The 21753-nt window shown below is 42.5% G+C and overlaps 1 protein-coding gene across 1 annotated transcript in view; it reads right to left on the reverse strand.

Annotated features, from left to right (window-relative positions):
• LOC124595789 (glutathione S-transferase 1-like) overlaps positions 1–13350 on the reverse strand; it is a 36172-nt gene extending 22822 nt beyond the window's left edge. Inside the window, exons 1-2 of the mRNA XM_047134677.1 lie at positions 13199–13350; positions 3605–3767 (exon numbers count right to left, since the gene is read on the reverse strand). Of these exons, the coding sequence (XP_046990633.1) occupies positions 3605–3748 (144 nt within the window). The 5' untranslated portion in view covers positions 3749–3767; positions 13199–13350. The remainder of the gene's footprint in view (positions 1–3604; positions 3768–13198) is intronic.
• Positions 13351–21753: the final 8403 nt, after the last annotated feature.

The raw sequence follows: 21753 nt of genomic DNA on the forward strand, positions 1-21753 counted from the left end.
TTAGAACTACTTAAACCTAACTAACCTAAGGACATCACACACATCCATGGCCGAGGCAGGATTCGAACCTGCGGCCGTAGCGGCAGTGCTGTTTCGGAATGGAACGCCTAGAACCGCTCGGCCACAACGGCCGGCCCCTCCCGCCCCCTCATGAGGAAGAGAATGATGCGGATTTTATACGTTTTTTTAATTAGTTGCCGCCATTTTCCGCACTATGTCCACATTTCTCTGAACGGCCGTAACCGAGATCCGCCTGCAGATTTCGACTCCTCAGTTTTTCAGGAAACTTTATTATAGTGAGAGTTTACCTAGTTAACTCTCGTGCACATCTAGCTGACAATCACCACACATGTGACTTGACGAGCGAGCTATATTTATACTCGCAGTACCAGCGGTCATGCAATATAACGATTTCTCGGACATAGCATCATCAAGAACAATATATAAGAAATGACCAACAAATTCTGGTCTGTTACTTTACTTTTAATTTGCGCAACGGAAACAACACTAGCAGAATGAGATTTTCACTCAGCAGGAGAGTGTGCGCTGATAAGAAACTTCCTGGCGGATGAAAACTGTGTGCCAGACCGAAACTCGAACTCGGCACCATTGCAGACTGAAAATCTCATTTTGGAAATACCCCCAAGGCTGTAGCTAAGCCATGTCTCCGCAACATCCATTTTTCAAGGAGTTCTAGTTTTGCAGGGTTCGCAAAAGAGCTTCTGCGATGTTTGGAAGGTAGGTGACGAGGTACTGGCAGAATTGAAGATGTGGGGACGTGTCATGAGTCGTGCTTGGATATCTCAGATGGTAGAGTACTTGCCCGCGAGAGGCAAAGGTCGTGAGTTCGCGTTTCGCTCCGGCACACAGTTTCAATCTGCCAGTAAGTTTCAATACTGTCACAAACTAGCATCGAGACACCGCCTCTGATGACGTCACTGCTGTATTGACTCAGTTCTAATCAAATAACAGTGCTACATTTTGTCTCTGGAGCTTAGTAATACTACAGTTTTCATATCACTGCCACGTATTATTAGCTTATGGATGACCGAAGAACAGGCGATTATAAGCCAAGAAGACAATGGCTACTGACTAGCTGTCAAGCAACACGATCTTACCTCACCGATTTTCATTTATTAGTCCCACAGTTCGCACATCCCTAAAACCGTCTATTTCGTACATTGTTTACAAGTACCATGCGGGCATAATTCTTCATTAACATTCCAGTTCAACTCTGACTAACCTTTATGCTAGGCCTCATAATATCAATACCTACAGCGCATAATTGGCGATTGATTTGTGTTGTCCTCCCTACAATACGTGTTCTATTAACCTATTACTTCAAACACACCCTCTCAGCGTTCATACTCATGCTGCGAAACGATCTCATTGTAATCGATTGCCTAGCAAGAAAATTATTCTTCAGTATCTTGCACGCAAATCTCGTCGGAAGACATATTAATTCAACAAAAAATTTATCAGAAAGTATTTACTTTATTGCTACGGATCTCATCAAAATATTAAATTATCGATCTGTACTGTTACCATTAAATTTGATCCCAAAACCCACGTCACTTCCATAGCTATGTAGTGATACTGGCAACTTATATTTGCACCGTACCCCCTGGTGCTATTCTCTATGCATTTCTTTGTACTCACCATTATGTAGCTTTATGAGACTGCTCCACATGCTCAGTATTTCAGACACTATATTTTTCCTGACAAAGTTAAATTTAATCTCCAGAGCGACGCTGCGCGTTTCCCAGTGCAATGCGATCCTTTAGGAACAGCCGGGTATGTGGCTAATGTACTCACCACTATTTTGCCAACGGAGTACAAACTTAAAAGCTTCACACGATTTTACTTATCTAGATTAGCTTAATCACACGAATTTTCCCACGTAAACATACAGCGTGGGTGGTTGCCCGAGTTGAAACCAACACGTGTCTGGTGAAGACAAAGCACATCTTTAAATTAATTGCATTAAAATTTTAAAGAATAAATTTATTGAAAAATATTAAAAACGCATTTTTCCTGTATATATATATCACACACAATCCTGAAATTAAGAATAGTTCAAGTACTTCTGGTCCGCTTTCTCCATACAACTCACTGTGACAAAGGCTGTACATAAATTTTGCTCGTCCTTGAGGAAGTGCTTCACCCAATCAAAAGTCTTCACACGGCTTTCTTAAATAATCTCATCTTAAAACCTCAAACACGATGATATTTCAGTGCGCACTAAACACAGGCAGTTTCATTATTTCCTAATCACGTCCAACAAACCGTTGGTCTGAAACAAAGATCCCAACATTCCCAGATTTACATGTCTAACACTGCATCAAAATTCCTCTCCCCATCTGTTTGTCACAGTTGTTGTCCTGGATTACTGGGTTGGCTATTTTTAAGCACACTATTAAGTACTTCATTTCAGTCTGCAGAAAAATACTTGAAGCACAAGACAAAGTTAAGCGTTCAGATTATGAACCAGCGCCAGAGTGTGGAAATATGGCGCCTCACAAAGGATACCTCCATCTAGACAATGGTGGGGGTATCCATTTGCTACACTGGCCAACCCCAGTCCAGACTCTCCCCTACTTCAGTCCTCTTTATGTGAGCTAGAGACTGTTCAAAGAATACCAGTGACTACCCATGCATTATCTAGGGTCTCCTGCACCTGTTTCTATGCAGATCACACACACACACACACACACACACACACACACACACACACACATACGCATGCACACACAGCACCTAAACATATATAAATCATAAAACAATACAAATGAGCGTATAACAATCAAATAAGATAGAATGTGCGCCTACAATTCCAAAAGCACATTGTCATTCTTTTCTATTTCGACCCCTGGTCATTAAGTTCTAAATAAATATGCCGAAATCGTATTCAGTCAAGAACAACGATGCTGATTAACATGTGAGGGAAGAAGCTGTACCCTCTGAATTGTCTCCATTTGAGTGGAGAAGCTTGTTAAGGTGTTGATTTGCAACGAAAATTAAAGAGAACTCCAAGTAAAATTAAGAGCTCTAAACAAATTCATCCAAGGGATAGATTATTAATTACTGGCACTCCCTCTGTTAGAAACCTTACGTGAGTGCACTGGTGGTGAGACTGGGGAGAGAGATTGCGTTACCACTACGATTCTAGAGTCCTTGTTTGAAGAAGAGGAAGTTACGGTAATGTGAACTAGAAGTGCCTGTAGTAGTGAATTCCATACTTTTCCATAGATATTTGCAATGAGTTTCTGAAATCCTTATCCTTGTGGTCATTCACAACAGCACGACGAAAGACATACATTGCCAGTCGCTCATAGTCTTAGCCATCAAAACTGTTCTTCTACGGTTTAAATGAAATAAGATATGGCGCGCACAATGTTTACCATAGCCGACAGTTTCAACGTGACCGCCAGGCTGGTAGCTTCAGTTGCGAGTGCCACCCGCTGACGTCACGACGGCTGACTGCCGAGCAGCACCAGCGATCACCGGCCCATTACTTTGTCTGACAACAGCACCCGTCTGCTAGCTGTCGCTGTCGCTGGCAGTTCCAACTAATGGCACTTCAGCCTTCCGCCAAGTGAGTTACCTTGAGATATTCGGGTTTCTTGCACTCCCCTCTCAAGGGGTAGGTCCTCTTGAGGTCTACGTCCACTCCCACCGCTTCGGCTACCATCCTTGCTGCTCGCGCCGGTGGGCTCAGGTCGTTACCATATACCGTGATGGTCGGCATGGTACCTAGCAGGATTATCCTGCAAAAATCAAACAAAATCACCATGACAGGATCTGTTTGTGCATTAAGGTTCAAAAATGGTTCAAATGGCTCTAAGCACTATGGGACTTAACATCAGTCCCCTAGACTTAGAACTACTTAAACCTAACTAACCTAAGGAGATCACACACATCCATGTCCGAGGCAGGATTCGAATCTGCGACCGTAGCATCCGCATGGTTCCGGACTGAAGCACCTAGAACCGCTCGGCCACAACGGCCGGCTATGCATTAACGTAACAGAGTCGCCGGCTACAGCTTTCTTGTAACGGCATGACAAAAAATTGCACTACTTACATACAGCATTGCTTACTCACAAAACAATAACGAACAGAAGGTTCATTATACGAATGCTGATTAAGTTGTTACTACAGTAAAACTATTCGAAACTATTGTTGTTTTCAGTCCAACGACTGGTTTGATGCTGCTTTCCACTCTAGCCTAACCCAAGCACACAACTTTATTTCTGTAGGTCTTTAACTACTGCATGCTGAGTCTTCTTGAACTTGCTTATTGCAGTCAAGCCAGTTTCACTGTATAATTTTTATCCCTCTCCCCGCTCGCCTCCATTACCAAATTCCTTCACCCACATATTCGATTAAGTGCCTTTTCATTCGTTATCCGATCACATTTCCAGATCTTTTATTTCCTTGAGATCTCTTATTCATCGCCTACATTTGGCTTCCATATTATATTACTCTACAGTAAATACCTTAATAATAAAATTTATATTAGATGTCAAGATACAGTATTTCCGATTTTCAGAAACGCTTGTTACAGTTGCATGCTGCAGTTTTACCACATTTACTTCGTCTGTCGTCAGTTACACCCCTGCTCAAATAGCAAAACTCATCTGCTGCCATTGATGTCTTATTTTGTAATGTAACACCATCGACATCACCTGATTTTGTATGACTTGAGATACTTTTTCTAATGTTTGGTTGGTTGATTTGGGAGGAAAGAGGCCAAACAGCGAGGTCATCGGTCTCATGGGGTTAGGGAAAGAAGTCGGCCTTTCAAAGGAACCATACCAGCATATGCCTGAAGCGAAACCTAAATCAGGATGGCTGGACGCAGGATTGAACCTTCGTCCTCCCGAATGCGAGTCCAGTGTCCTAACCACTGCGCCACCTCGCTCGGTTCATGGATGAACCCAAACATTATGACCACCTGCTTAACCTTGCTTGTCCGTCTTTGGAACGAAACACAGCACTGATTCTGCGTATCCGGGATCCTACAGTTTATTGGTAGGTTTGTGGAGGTATTTTTGTGGAGTTAAGTGGTATCAGATGTCTACGAACAGGTTATGTAATTCGTATAAATAGCAGGCCGCTGATTTGCTTCGCTGTGTTGGCGTCCGATAGCAACCCAAATGGGTTCTGTAGGATTTACATTAGGCTAATCTGGTCGCCGAGACATCAATGTGAGTCCGCTATGCTTCTCCTCAAACTACTGAAATATGGTTTTGGCTCCGAGTCAAGGACGATTATAATGCCGAAAGATAACATAGCCATCGGGGTAGAAGTCAAACACGAAGGGATGGAGGTGCTTCGCAGCTGTCAACGTGTCTTTCATTACTACCACAGTTCCCACGCAAGGGCAGGGGAAGGTCTCCCATAGTACAATATTGCTTCCACCAGCCTGTCTCTGTGGCGCGCTGCACGTGTCAAGCCGCCGTTCGCCTCGAAGACGGCCTCTGTCGGGACGACCATGGACCTCGTGTAGCTAAAATGTGATTCACGCGAAGAGCCGGCACGTTTACATTGATCAACGGTCGAATCGCGATGGTCCCGTGCCCACTGAAATCGTAAGTGACGATGTCGTTGGGTCAATAGGTGAACACCTAGGGTGATCTGCTGCTTAGCTCCATGTTCAACAATGTACGATGAACAATGCGTGCCCCATCATTGTGCTCTTTCGACAGAGTTGCCACAGATCACATTCTATCCTACTTTAAATAACAAAAAAAAAATGGTTCAAATGGCTCTGAGCACTATGGGACTTAACATCTGTGGTCATCAGTGCCCTAGAACTTAGAACTACTTAAACCTAACTAACCTAAGGACATCACACACATCAATGCCCGAGGCATTTAAATAACAGACAAGCCTTTGAGCTCCTCTGTGAAGAGTCGTCGACGTCCAACCATTCAGCATCTAGCGGTAGTTTAACTGACCATCTACCTCTTTCCGTAGATGCTCACGACATTAGCAAGTGAACATTCGATCAGCTACGTCGTTATCGAGATACTCGTTCACAGGCTCTGCGTAATAATTATCTGCACTATGTTAAAGTCACTTATGTCAGTGGATTCCCCCATTTATTCTCCATATCTTCGCTACGGTGATCCCCCTTCCATGTGTGCCTCGCTTAGATACTTTTGTTACCGCGTCACGTGCCCGCAAAACCACCAGGCGGCATCCAACGTCGCCGTGGGCATTGGTAAAAATGTTTTGGCTTATCAGAGTAATATCTGTCCCAGAGACATGGACAGTGTCCTGAGTATTCCGTTCAACATATCTTCCAAGCCCTTAGTCGTCTTTGAGAGAATTACAGTGTGACCGGCAAATCTTTACGTTTTTATTTCTCCTCCCTGAACGTTAATTACCTCTCAAATTTCTCTTTCTTCTTATTTATGGTTTGCTCAATGTTTACAGTAAATAACCTTGAGGATAGGTCACAACAATATCTCACTTCTTTCTCATCAACAGCATCCCATTCTCATTAACAGATGCTTATAATTGAAGTCTTGTTCATGTGTCGTTTGGGGCCGTGAATTTTATTCCTGTGGTACTTGAGAATATCAGAAATGGTTCAAATGGCTCTAAACGCTATGGGACTTAACATAGGAGGTCATCAGACTTAGAACTACTTAAACCTAACTAACCTAAGTACATCACACACATCCATGCCCGAGGCACGATTCGAACCTGCGACCGTAGCAGCAGCGCGGTTCCGGACTGAAGCGCCTAGAACCGCTCGGCCACAGCTGCCGGCTCAGAATATCACACAGCATATTCCAGTCAACACTAACATGGGCGTACCCAGCGAGGGGCAGGGGGGGGGGGGGGGCAGCTGCCTGCCCCCGCCCCCCCGCCCCCGCTAGAAGATATTTGAAATAGCTCGCGCAAATCCAGGAGTAATTTTTTCGTCTTCGGCACGTTACTGTCGGCAAATCCTAGAAGATTATTACTGAATTAAAAAGTTGTATTTTTAAACAAGTGCATTCTTATATTTAAAATGTTTATTGAAAGCAGTTTTTCACTAGTTTACTGTTTTATTGAATAAGAAGTGCTGTATGTTGTCTCGAGTCCTTTTTCCTGAGACTAGTATGAATGACCTGCCCCCCCCCCCCCCCCTAGTTCAGATCCTGGGTACACCCTTGAACACTAACACTAAACAACAGAATGCAAATGAGCGGCTTCATACAAATCAATTGTAAGCATTAGAGACGGTTTGTGATCTGAGGCCAACAGAACACTAGTGGATTAGACTCCTCGCTTCAGTGGCGCAGAGACTATATATATCGGATGATCTACGCGTAACACTGACATCAGGCGCCCATCAGAGGTAAAGAGAGCTGTCGCCATGCTCGTGTTAATCCTTCCATTAACCGCAGAGAGTGATTTATAACCACGGTTACCTGTTTCGATTTTATTCACTCTAAAGTAGATGGTCCTCGACTTGACTGGAGCAGGAGGACGAGGCAGAGATTAGTGTTTAATATCCATTAGACATCGAGGTCATTGGCGACGGAGCACAAGCTCGGATTAGGCAGGGCCGGAGAAGGACAACGCTCATGCACTTTCGAAGAAACCATCCCGGTATTTGCATAAAAGAGTTAGGGAAATCACTTAAAATCTAAATCAGGATGGCAGGACACTGGTTAGAATCGTCGTCATCCCGAGTGCTAGTCCAGTGCAACTGTAATTACGAGCTATCCTAAGTTACTACACCGCTGGATAATGCGCGGACGTCGTCGCGAAGGAGATATTTGTTCAAGGCGATTAGCCACGTGAGTACCGAACGGCCATTGCCACGGGAAGAAACGTTTCCATAACTACAACAACTGACGTACCATGCTGAGGACCAAGAGTGGCCTGTTCTCTTGCAGGATGATATGCCTTATCTGCCGCAGTGACAGAGTTCATATTATATTTAGCAACAAGTCGTCAGTATTATCAGCTAACAAATATCATCGAGAGCCGTGCCGTCGGACGAGACTGTCTTTAGGTAGGGCGATGTGGCTTTAAATGTACGCGCGCTATTTTCGTTCTCACGCCGTATCAAAGTTATGAACTTGTCCCAATGGAGAGGAAGACAAGCGTCATTCATAACATGATTTTACAGGCCCAAAGAGATGACGTATTTGATATTACTTTTCGTTCTCATGTTGTGCCAAGGTAATGAAGTCCCAGTGGAGAGGAACACGGGCGTCATTCAGAACATTGATGCAATAACAATTGGAATATACATCATAACATCATTTTAAATCTGATGTTGAACCCACGACGAAAACGGAGGCTCTTGACTGTCACGTTTATTCAATATATGTAACGGTTTAATATGTGAAACAAATGTATGACATATTCACGACCGTAAAATGGAGACAACTAACTTAGAAACGCGACATTGCCTAGGTATTTGATTGTAGATGTGCGTCCACGCCCGTAACAAGCAGCGACTAGCCATGTGCTTGATATTAATGATGTCGTTACTGTTGAACTATGTGTCGCACAATGGTATAATTTTGTAGGAACATTCAGCGGCGTATGTGAATACTACCTGAAAAACGTGTTGGGAATGGAGTTACTAGCAATAAAGCCATAACTTAAGTCTAGCACTATGAGGCAGTTTAAGCATCTCACTGTTTATAACGCCATATCTCCTGAACTGTGTGTCGAATAATATAATTTTGCAGTTACATTCAGTGGTAAATGTGCATACTATCTGCAAAATTTGTCGCGAGAGCAGTGAACAGTAAAGAAATAATAAATTATATCGTTTTGCCTTTTGCCGTACATTCACTGCGTGGCAGAAGAAAAATAGTAAGTGATAAACATTTTTCTTTCATAGTTTCGCAGGGGTTGTCAACGAGAAAAAATTTCATAAAGGTTTCAAATTATACCTAATTTTTGTTAAAAGTCGTTAAGTGCTCCGATTCTCATACGAAATCTGGGAATTCACGCGTCTTTCTCACACTCGCCCCCACCCCTTTGATAGGTAAGTAGTTCTCATCCACCAAAGTAATCTTCGTCTGACAGTAAGGTATATGTGTACCAAGACTGGTTGAAATCGGTCCAGTGGTGTAGGAAGACATACGAAAAATACACACATACACACACACACACATATTTTTATAATATGTGACAATTTGTAAACATTACAAACAGGAATCCAGAACGGTTAACTACTTTCGTATTCTGACAAATCATATGAAGTTAGTTACAGTGGTAGCCGTACACTACAACTCAGTGGTCGTACTTCATAGTAGGGGTTGAGAGCATCACCGTCACCACGGGAAGACCCTCAAAGTCGCCATAATTGAAATAATCAATGACGAGGTACATTTTTTGCAAAAAAATTGAGGTGGATAGGAAACGAAAATACGAATAAATTTATATTTTTAAACTTCGAAGGCCAGAATCAGTTGACATAAAATTCTCGGTATGGTACCGTGTTGTATTATAAAAAAATTATTACTGGTGAACGTTTCGGCCACTAGGAGGATGTGACGTGTCATTATATTACCGTTTCAATTCTGTACTTGTGTCGACATTATTCGCTATTGGTTCTTAATGAGAAGGGATAAGTGTTTCATATTAGTGTTTAAAAGGCATGTATGTGTTTTTGTTAAAACTATCAATTAATTTGGGAACAACGAAAACTAAATTCAGCTCAGTGATATGCTGTCGTATGCAGTTCTATAATATCGTTGCAACATCTTCCTTTTCAATCCGATCACACTTATCCATTAGCCACTGTTATAATTAATTCATCCTCGTTTCTTCATTTCGGTTAATCTGTTTGAGAGTATTACACTATTTACTAAACATAGCAAGAAAACTCATAAATAAATTGAACAACGTTGCGTATAAGAACTTTTGCTACGTAACTGATTAACTTGAAAACTTATGGGTTTTGCCCATTAAAATATTATCGCATCGTTACCTCTACTCACTTTCTTTTTCCTGCCACGTTCCATAGTAAATAAATGCAAGTGAAATTAAACAGTTTATTTAAAAAATGTTGACACTGTGTTCGAGAGTCATAACAGTTTGGAAACCAAGTATGAGATACATCGAATAAATAATGTCTGTATCGGTGTTTCTTGCACACAGATAAGGAGGCAGCCTGGTGATGTAACATAACGTGTCACGAAAATTTGCTTACTTCATTAGTCATCTTCAATCAAACTAACTCCAGATATAAATATGTAAATGAAGATAACGAAAAACGTTTAAATACAGCAACTTATAAAGTTCTTGTGACGCAGAAGTGTGCTAAATGATCTAAATGGATAGTCAGTAAGAGGAGCGAAATATGTGCTACTGCCTAAAATAAACCGTCCCACGTGGGGCAATAAATATTTTAGAAAATATTCTTAATCATCGGATGTAGACATATCTGATATTTTGGACAGGATCTCTCTTTCGAATGAGGCATTGGTTCAGATAGATGTTTATATTCGGCGGCCTTCCTGGTTCAAGCTTTCCGTGGTATCCTTAGACATCACTTCAGGAAGAGCCTGAATTGTTTCATCAACAGCAACTCGATTCGCATTCTTTCACATCCTTTTCTCTCATCATATTCTCCAACTCTTAAATATTAATAGATGCGCAGTCTCTAATTCCGCTTTATCCTTCTGGGTAATTAGATGTTATTACCAGAGCATTAACAACAGGTATTTATCAATTCGTGCAGCTGTAAGCAAAGCTTAAACAATATTTTAGTACATGTGCATGTGTATTTCACGAATCTACAGTGAGATGATTTTTATTCGGAGCTTCTAATTTCTCTTTAGAGTTATGAAACCCATTTCACTACTTTTGAGTTTTGCTAGAAAAAAATTTTCGTACGTGCTACTCATTACATATAAGTGCAACTAATTGCAAATGTTACGAAAATCGAGAATAAATGTAGAGAAGACATCGGTTCTGACGGACCACCGATGCCAATGTCAGATCTAGTTAAATTACTGTCGTTTTAGAATTGATAAATTATTTTTCTATCAATTATCTCTATCGATCATCCAGTTTTGCTTGTCATCGCAGATTTTTACTCTTCACTGTTAATATAATCACAACGTTGGTACATAACTTTCAAAAATTTCTGAAATGATAAGTATTTTCCTCTGGTACGATTTGCAAAACTTACGGCTAAGTTTCCTGACGACCATAGAAAGTGTTACACCATGAACACTTTGACCGAACGAAAAAAGAAACCGGTACTTCAGTATTTCGACAGGGTATGTTGATCAAAGTTTGATCCTCAAACAAGTTTACTTTTTGTATTTGTTTTACAGAAAAAGCCATTCTTACTGGTAAAGAATGGTGTGAGTACATGTCTATTACTGGTGTCTAATGTTGCTGAAGGTCTTCAGTGGTGAACTTCAGAAAGCATGCCCCGATTACGCGCACTTACAACTCATTGTCAGCTTTCGCACTTTGAGTACGGTCGTGGCACGTGAAAGCACCGCACGATAAATCGCACAGACAGTTGCCTGTACTGCTGTGACTGCAGAACAAATGCTGACAAAACTGCCCCCGAAAACGCTATGGCAAGAAGGGCAGGCACGGGTGCATCCAGGAATACACGAGAAGATCGTAGGATTGTGTCGACTCGCCCTGATGAACAGATGGATGGCAGCAGGTGATATTTGGACTTCGTTTGCGGGCAGAGTGTCCCGAAGAAACATTGTACGTCTTTTGTATCGAAAAAGTATGACGAAATTGACTCTTCATGAGGACAAATATTGTAGTTTCGTGTAATCAATGAGTTTGAGAAGAAATTCGAAAGTGTTAAATATCAACTAGGTGCTTGTGTCTTTTACAATGAAATGCCCGATTAAGACTTATCTGTAATTATCTCCTAGACGCTGAAGTCGAATGAAGGTAAATGCTAATATAACACCTTCTCTTGAAAGATTAAATATTAAATGCAATATTTGTGATACTAACAGTGCTTGCATGAAGTTTTCGTAACGAGGCGGTGGTTATAAGCAGTAGAAAGCGCCGGAAACTTCTGATGGTGGTCTCTAGTGCGCTTTCCTTCATGTAATTCTAAATTCGATCATTAGACTGAAACATCAACCAGGAAACATAATTTGTTCCTAGGTACACTATCCTTCACGTGCAGTATTCTCCCCTCTGTGACGATAATAATAACCCTGTTGTCGTATCATTCATGACGTGGGTACCATGTGGTATATTCCAGCAGGGCAATGCAAGATCCCACGCTTCAGTTCACATTACAAACACTTGAAAACTGTACGGATCCTTCACTTGCCTACCCAGTCTCCTGATTTGTTATCTACAGAACAAATCTGGGATGACATGGTGTGAAGTATGCATCGTATCATCCTCCAGCCAGCAATTCCACGAACTGACACAACATATGTTTCAGGTGCAGCAAGATCAGTCCCCGATTCTATCAGTGTATTATTCACTATCACTACGGCTTCTGAAATCACTCATGCGTAGAATACGTGTAGAGAGTAAAAAACTTTTTGTCAGGCCTACTTTAGACATTGACCGCAGGGAATATACGGAAAACATGGAAACGTCCTGACAAGATCATAGTTTAGATGGTTCGTTGTTGCCTTCCCTTGACCTGTTACCGTAGTATCAAGCCTTTAAGATGTATGGACTTTGTAAATGTCTTTAATGGTCACCACCTCAATGTAATGTTTTCACGACTGATGTTGCTATTATAAGGAGGGAGTTGAACGCGCTGCTCTCCGACAGTTTATTACTCTGGAGTTGTACCAAGATGGTCAACTACATTTAAGCCCCCGCCGGACAGATTACTTCAATACCACACGACTGTGCTTCATAAGACACGGCAGAGAGGTCGAAGATTTAGTCGAATATGTTGGCATGCAGTTGTCACAAATTAATCTCCACTCTCTCACTTTACCTCGCCAACCAAATGCAAAAATTTCTGTTACCTTCGTGACCTGAACTGACTGCACAGTAATTAAGGGTCGTAGCACTGTTGGAAGACGCGGTTTATCGTACTTTGCCAGAGAAGTAATTGAACTTCATTCTCATGTTATCTTATGAGCCTTACCGCTAGTCGTTGAACACTGACAGATAAAAGTCAAATTGCAAAAATTTTAAATTTTAGCACATGATGTATACTATTTGTTATAGTTAAAAAATTGTTTAGGTTGTAAAGCAGCTGAACTTACGTGTGAGCTAATAGAAGGAGTCCTCTGGAATACTGTACGCAGAAGGATTCTCCTGTGTTTATATAACTGCACAACTCTAAAAAGACACTGATAAGATAACCGTTATCACCATGAAACAGCGAAATGGACAGACGCTGCGCCTGGCGTCTTGGAATTAATATGTAGCGTGGTGTAACGCCTTTTATCGCTACAACTACCTGACGATGACAAAACATGAGTAATCAAATTATCTCTGCCTGCCGAAACCTCTGAGAAAAAATAAAAGTGTGATCCAATAAGCAACAGAGTAGGTGAATTTCACTAGCGCGGGAACTAATAACATCCAATATTCGCGGTCTCAGTAGTTTTCTTATGTAGGAGAATCAATGAAAGAATGTTTCTTTGCGGCTTCACGCTGGGATATAATGCGAAAAGTAGTAGATTCATTTTTCATGAAACCTCTCTTCTTTTCAAACCATACGCAACATTTGTTTTAAATAGCTCGTATTTCAGCAGGTAAGTTCCTTTGTACGATGCTTGGCCGCTCTTGCACCGATTCTTAGCTCTATAACTGTCAATCGAACTTTTATCCATTACAGTAATCCTCAGGTGGAAAAAAAAGTGTCCATGTCTGTCTTTTAAAAGACGCGCAACGCTATCAAAACATCAGAAAGTGTTGTGCTGTTCAGGAGTGCAATCGCTGTGAACTATCCACTACGTGTATTTCTGTTACTGTAACTCCTGTTTCTATTTAGTCATTAAAGTTCAACATTCACAACTTTGTGATCCCATATACGCTTTAATAGTGTGGAAACACCTTGGTCACTACTCTTTTAAGACAGTGTTACTGTGAATACAAAAAGAACTGACACTTAGAATGAGAAGTTCCAGAAATTTTCGCTTGGAGCATAACATAGTAGAGGTGTGACTTATGAAGGTTGTACATACGACTGGTAAGAGAAAAGTATGTCAAAGACTTTTGTCAGCAAAAGACAAACATTTATGAAGAAAGAGGCCGAAATGCTGACGACAAAACAAACGTATAAGTGTCACGATAGTTTCCATAGACTCAGTCTATCAGAAGGAGGCATGTACGAATATTTGTAGGCTTGTTGCGTACAATGAAGAAAATGAATATTTCCGTTTTTAAATTAACGACGGCAATCATAAGTCATTTCTGGCAATATAACACGCGTAATGTTACCGGATCGTAATTCTCGGTTTGGACACATGATAGTCGATGCCTGACGCCCATCATAACGATGCGTTTCCGTCAAGGAAACATCCCTAGCATCTACTGTTAGCAGGAAAAGCATCAGAAATACACTAAATTGGTCGTGAGGCTGAACACCAAAAATGTTTCCATTTACACATTCCTTTCGCTTGAGTAAGTAACTGCGTGCAAGAGGCTAAGAAAACTGAAGAACCTGTTTCGCGCTAGTATCTCTTCTATCCTCGCATCAGAAAACGCAGTAAATTATAAATAAACTGCACCATATTGTAGACAATTATTAAGCGCCACGGTTGCTTTATATTTACCTTTGAAAGCCATCGCGTCACCTGTAGGTAATCTCGAAATACAGCATCACTACAGAGCAAATCAGTACATTTTTACTGCTCTTTACTCTTTTTTCATTAATAATATAAAAGATACCTCTTGCGCGTTACCTTGATGTGTTATCTGTTATCAATTTCTGTGTGTTCTATGTGTTATGCATCTGTTCAGATGAATTTTTTTAGTCATCGTATATCCGAATCTATGGTATACGACGCAATTGGCTTCATTTGTTACGTAGACCAAATTGCGTATACAACGATTAAAAGGCGCGAGCGATCACTTTAACCGCTTTGGCTATCCGTGTACATCTCACGGCCAGACCCAAACTTCCATATTTCTTTCTTCATGCTTCACAGCCTGCGCTGCTACACATTGTGTAATTCCCGTACAGAGGGGAGAACATTAATTGAAAGTCACTGTCAGGGTATCGGCAGATGAATACGATACTGCAGTGCCTGTGTTATTAAGAAGAACGGTACAAAGTCAGAGAATTGCCTCTTACTTGTTAACAACACAGACATTGCAGTATCGTATCTTTCGTAATGGCATTGCAGTGCCCTACCTAGTTACCTGAATTAATTTTGGTGCACGATATATTCGTTGAACGACTTCTGTTGATCAGGTACCATGTCGTTCATATATCATCTCATCTTCGCCTTTCGTCAGTCTTTGAACAATTACCGCGGTAGATTTCAAGACAGGGTTTAACATCAGATTTTGTGAGGTTACAGTCGAGCAATCAACATACTCCTGCGGATGTCAGAATGACCTGTACATCGTGACCTCAGTGATACATACACTCCTGGAAATGGAAAAAAAAGAACACATTGACACCGGTGTGTCAGACCCACCATACTTGCTCCGGACACTGCGAGAGGGCTGTACAAGCAATGATCACACACACGGCACAGCGGACACACCAGGAACCGCGGTGTTGGCCGTCGAATGGCGCTAGCTGAGCAGCATTTGTGCACCGCCGCCGTCAGTGTCAGCCAGTTTGCCGTGGCATACGGAGCTCCATCGCAGTCTTTAACACTGGTAGCATGCCGCGACATCGTGGACGTGAACCGTATGTGCAGTTGACGGACTTTGAGCGAGGGCGTATAGTGGGCATGCGGGAGGCCGGGTGGACGTACCGCCGAATTGCTCAAAACTTGGGGCGTGAGGTCTCCACAGTACATCAATGTTGTCGCCAGTGGTCGGCGGAAGGTGCACGTGCCCGTCGACCTGGGACCGGACCGCAGCAACGCACGGATGCACGCCAAGACCGTAGGATCCTACGCAGTGCCGTGGGGGACCGCACCGCCACTTCCCAGCAAATTAGGGACACTGTTGCTCCTGGGGTATCGGCGAGGACCATTCGCAACCGTCTCCATGAAGCTGGGCTACGGTCCCGCACACCGTTAGGCCGTCTTCCGCTCACGCCCCAACATCGTGCAGCCCGCCTCCAGTGGTGTCGCGACAGGCGTGAATGGAGGGACGAATGGAGACGTGTCGTCTTCAGCGATGAGAGTCGCTTCTGCCTTGGTGCCAATGATGGTCGTATGCGTGTTTGGCGCCGTGCAGGTGAGCGCCACAATCCGGACTGCATACGACCGAGGCACACAGGGCCAACACCCGGCATCATGGTGTGGGGAGCGATCTCCTACACCGGCCGTACACCACTGGTGATCGTCGAGGGGACACTGAATAGTGCACGGTACATCCAAACCGTCATCGAACCCATCGTTCTACCATTCCTAGACCGGCAAGGGAACTTGCTGTTCCAACAGGACAATGCACGTCCGCATGTATCCCGTGCCACACAACGTGCTCTAGAAGCTGTAAGTCAACTACCCTGGCCAGCAAGATCTCCGGATCTGTCCCCCATTGAGCATGTTTGGGACTGGATGAAGCGTCGTCTCACGCGGTCTGCACGTCCAGCACGAACGCTGGTCCAACTGAGGCGCCAGGTGGAAATGGCATGGCAAGCCGTTCCACAGGACTACATCCAGCATCTCTACGATCGTCTCCATGGGAGAATAGCAGCCTGCATTGCTGCGAAAGGTGGATATACACTGTACTAGTGCCGACATTGTGCATGCTCTGTTGCCTGTGTCTATGTGCCTGTGGTTCTGTCAGTGTGATCATGTGATGTATCTGACCCCAGGAATGTGTCAATAAAGTTTCCCCTTCCTGGGACAATGAATTCACGGTGTTCTTATTTCAATTTCCAGGAGTGTAGATCACGTCTCACAGAATCACTTGAATTTAGTTACAAGTGACGCACGAAGTATAACTTAGTGGACTGAATTATTTAAACAGAGGTGGCCCTAATATACGAAATGAAAGACGGGTGCTGGTATTCACAAAATATAGGTAATATTGATAAATATCAACAAGTATTACAATTGAACTAAAGTATCAACACCTTCGCAGAGGTCAAATAATGAACCTGGATTGAACAAGTTAATCAGAAAACATTTGGGTAAGCAACTAAGTTAACAGAAGCCACACAGTGATTGCCGATTGTTAATCAAGATGGAAGGAAAGAACAACAATAAGAATCATGCATGCACATAGTGCCTGTTTTGAGCGAATGTAAAGCCTGCAGTTACTAATAAGCGTCTTGAAATTAAATGTTGAAGTCCTGACATTAATCTGAACTATTCATGTATACCAATACCTTGGCCACCACGCAGCCCAGACTTAACCCCGCTGGACTTTTTCTTCTGGGGCCACTGCTTCTCTTTCATGTCCCTCGACTCTTATAACTGCCATCTGGTTTCTGTACAAATTGTAAATAGCTTTTCGCTCCCTGTATTTTACCCCTGCCACCTACAATAGATTAAGATTATAAATTAACAATTTGTTAATTCCACGGGTCAACAACTTTGAGTGACCAATTCAGGCCAAAGGAAATCACAATTACGTTCCTTTATTAAATCATGCGAACAGCACCTGTAAAAATTAGCAATTTTTAAACCACAAACCAGTCAATAAATTCGCACCCAAACATTAACAAAGATCACAAAATTCAGTAGTGGAACAGTAGGCTTCTGCAGGCACTGGAAGCAGCCTAACGGTCACGATCGCTACAGAGATAGTACTGTCTCGGAACATTGCCTGTCTCAAGGGATGTCTTATTACGCCACTATTAAATACTTTACTTGCTTGACCCAAAGCACTATTAGAGCTTTAAAGAGTACAGGACTCTCTCCTTTACACATAAACGTGCTGTGATCATACAAATGCTTTACCAGATTCAGAAACTGGCATTGGTCATAGGTGATCCCGGGAAGTGCAGGATGGAAAAGCACTCCTTCCAGCGCCAACTCGAAGGCAGCAACCAATTGACTATCGCTTGGTGTCTTTCCTCGGTTCGGCGCTCGCAACCCAGCGCATCGTCGACAATGTGGAACGGGCCTCCTTTCACAGCGTAAAGCTCCCTTCATCTCCCGCGGCTCACTGCTCTCGCGGCCTCACTAGCCTCGCTACCACTCATACCTCATAGCTCTCGCCCCCAAATCAGAGCTAGCCGAACTCTTATCCAAAGATCGCGAACCACAATATTATTATTTTCATTTCTGGACGGAAATTAACTTACATTGCCGCGTGAGGTAGCCACGCGGTCTGAAGCGTCTTGGCCGACATGAGTAGCCGAGGGGTTCTAGGCGCTACAGTCTGGAACCGCGCGACTGCTACGATCGCAGGTTCGTATCCTGCCTCGGGCATGGATTTGTGTGAGATTTCCTTAGGTTAGTTACGTTTAAGTAGTTCTAAGTTCTAGGGGACTGATGATCTCAGCAGATAAGTGCCATGGTGCTCAGAGCCATTTGAACCACTTTTGAGGCGTCTTGTCACGGTCCGGGCGGCTTACCCCGTTGAAGGTTCGTGTCCTCCCTCGGGCATGGGTGTGTGTGTTGTCCATAGCGTAAGCTAGATTAAGTAGTGTGTAAGCTTATGGACCTTTGACCCAAGCAGTTTTCTCCCATGAGATCTTATCACAAATTTACAAATTTTTAACTTACATTAGCTGGCTTTCCCATCTGTGGAACTTTTGATAAAAATCGTCACGTATCACTCTCGTTTGTGTGCTTCGAGATCTAATGGTGAAGTCTTGAAGCTCATTTGATTTGTAAGACTTAGAGAGTTTGTAACTGCACAAGAAAACCGTCATATGTCGATACGGTTCTCTAAACATGCGCAATTTTGAAATGCCGTTGCAAACGGCACAATTCTGTACTGACATTGAAAATGATGCAGTCTTGTAACACCATGTCTGCAAAGCCTTCTTTAAATTTATTGACTGATATGCTATTAAACCACTAACTTTTTACTCAGAAAAATGTATGAGTGCGTTTAATTCAATTAAAGCCAAGTGGAGAACTCTCAGGCGGTAGTGAACGTTATTATTTTTGTGGGGAGAAAAAGGGACTTAATTTTCGTCGTCTTTTAGTGGTGCAACCTTTTCTAATCAGCAGATTCCAACCCTGCAATGTGTTTCGGAAAGACCTGAAAAATACTTGTGTACGACTTCAATAGATTATAACCTTCTTCCAAACATACTTCTCACTGGAAATCGCTCGCTTATCCCAATGCTGAAGCACTTTTATTCAAAGAGGCGGGATTCCTGATGAATAAAAACTTCCTTTCGTTTGCAATTTGTATCACTTCCGCCGGCCGCGGTGGCCGTGCGGTTCTGGCGCTGCAGTCCGGAAGCGCGAGGCTGCTACGATCGCAGGTTCGAATCCTGCCTCGGGCATGGGTGTGTGTGATGTCCTTAGGTTAGTTAGGTTTAAGTAGTTCTAAGTTCTAGAGGACTTATGACATAAGATGTTGAGTCCCATAGTGCTCAGAGCCATTTGAACCATTTTGTATCACTTCCCACGTATGTTATATCCTTCTACTTCAGCCCAAGAGTATCTTGTGATAACCTTGCCGGCAATAAAATAAACTTCCCCTTCTTTGATGCAATGTCACATATTTCCACCCGCTAACTTCAACCGTAGTAAGAAATGGATGAATTAAATCAGTCGCGTACTATTTTAATCAGGCCAGACAAATGTCGAAAAATTCGTTTTCGTTTATGCTTTTCGCCATATTTAAATATATCGACACCCGTGTCGCGCAAAATGTTTTCGCAAATGATTCTTCGTGTATAATGTAATTTTCGGTAAGATACAGGCTATTTTATATATGTTTAATAGCCAATCTGACGATAGCATACTATGCACATTTTCACGTTTTCATTTGTGGTAACACTTTAGGGTAGTTCTTCACCAGCATCATCGTCAAGAGAAGTGCGAGAATGTTGGAAACGAACCATCCATTTCTTAACTGTTGACGGTGCGGACTGCTTCTAAACCTTCGCCAGTTACTATTTTTTTTTTCAGGCGTCACCACATAATTTCGTGATGAGATATGACTCTAGTTTATCTTTGGCCCGCCTATTAGGAAAAGGGCAGGTTACGTTCAACATTCGATTTATATCTGTAGCCCTTAAACATAGTTCCTCGTTGCATGTTGGTGTTATGTAACCATAACAGACAAAACCCGCATAAACAGCTTAACAGCGTACCTGAGGGAGAAACAAATGTAATCAATCCTTATTGTAGAAGGACTGATTAAATAACTCGCTGATGGAAACCTAGCAACGTGGCGCAGTGGTTAGCGTACTGGAGTTGCATTAGGGAGAACGATTGTTCAAACCCGCGTCCGGCCGTCCTGATTTAGGTTTTCCGTGATTTCCCTAAATCTCTTCAGGCAAATGCTGAGAGGGTTCCTTTGAAACGACACGGCCGATTTTCTTCCCCATCCTTCCCTAATCCGAGCTTCTACTCCGTCTCTAATGACATCTTTGTCCTCCTCCTGTTGCATTGGTACATCTTACTTTTTCAAGTAGGTATTAGGTACTGATTTACTTCTGTTTCACTGTCCTTTGATGTAAGGAGCAACCGATATTAACTGAAGCCTTTCTGCTGGAAACTTATTCTACGCAAAGGTATCAGTGTAAGAGTATGTATCGTAGGTATTAGGGTTATTATTTTCTTTGCTACAAAAAAGGAAAAGAATTACTTCAATTCTGCCTTATTGTAAGGAGTACGTTTCTCGAGCATTGTATCTGCAAGAGATGAAGAAGGTATTTCCAACATCGTACATATACACACACACACACACACACACACACACACACACACACACTGCCAGTCTGCCGCGTCGAGCTGCTATAAACCATATTTTGTTTACGATTTTTCGCCTTTCCGACACTTTCACTTCTCTAAGCGGCATCACAATATTTGTTCTCTTGCTTCTGTTTTTGTGTTACGCAACAGCGCTGCTGTTGAAGTGTGGAATGCCGCTGGATGTTACTGAGTGAAAGCCTCGGGAGATAACCCCTGCGAGGGCAAAAGTTATCTCCTCCTTGAACTAGACCCAGACCTTACAGGAAACTGTTTATCATGCAGCACCGGTCCTGACTGTTTCTTCTTCATCATCGTTGTGATTTACAGTAAACCGAAGAGTATAAACCGATTTTTCCCGTTTGCTTCTTGTTCTGCTCTCAGAATTTCATCGTTGTTGATGTTAGGAAGAATTCCACTAACGGCTGTAAAATTGTTTTTTGTTAAAACCAAACCGGTTGCGCAGCATAAATCCGCATCATTAGATGTAACCTACAATGTAAAAAGATACAGTGTCAACCCAATTTGTGGATATTAAAATTAATAAGGGAAAGTCTAACATATACTCACAACGTCACAAGATCATAGGCATACTCATCACCCCTAGCCAATACTTACTATTCGGTGAATGTTGTCAATACTGTGGCGAGCGAAAGGTAACGAAGATGTGCTCCATTCCTCAAAATCATGCCGGCGTCTAAAAAGAAAACAGAAAAATATTTTATAGTGAGCGGATGTTAAAAGTTTTTAAAAGTGGGCCGCATGGCGATAAAAAACTTTCACTGAGGACATGATTAATCGCGACACTATTAAAGTTACTGCTTGGAACGTATCACGTGACAGTGTCTTACCGGTAT

The sequence above is a fragment of the Schistocerca americana genome, chromosome 2, assembly GCF_021461395.2.
Source record: "Schistocerca americana isolate TAMUIC-IGC-003095 chromosome 2, iqSchAmer2.1, whole genome shotgun sequence".
Taxonomy (NCBI): Eukaryota; Metazoa; Arthropoda; class Insecta; order Orthoptera; family Acrididae; genus Schistocerca; species Schistocerca americana.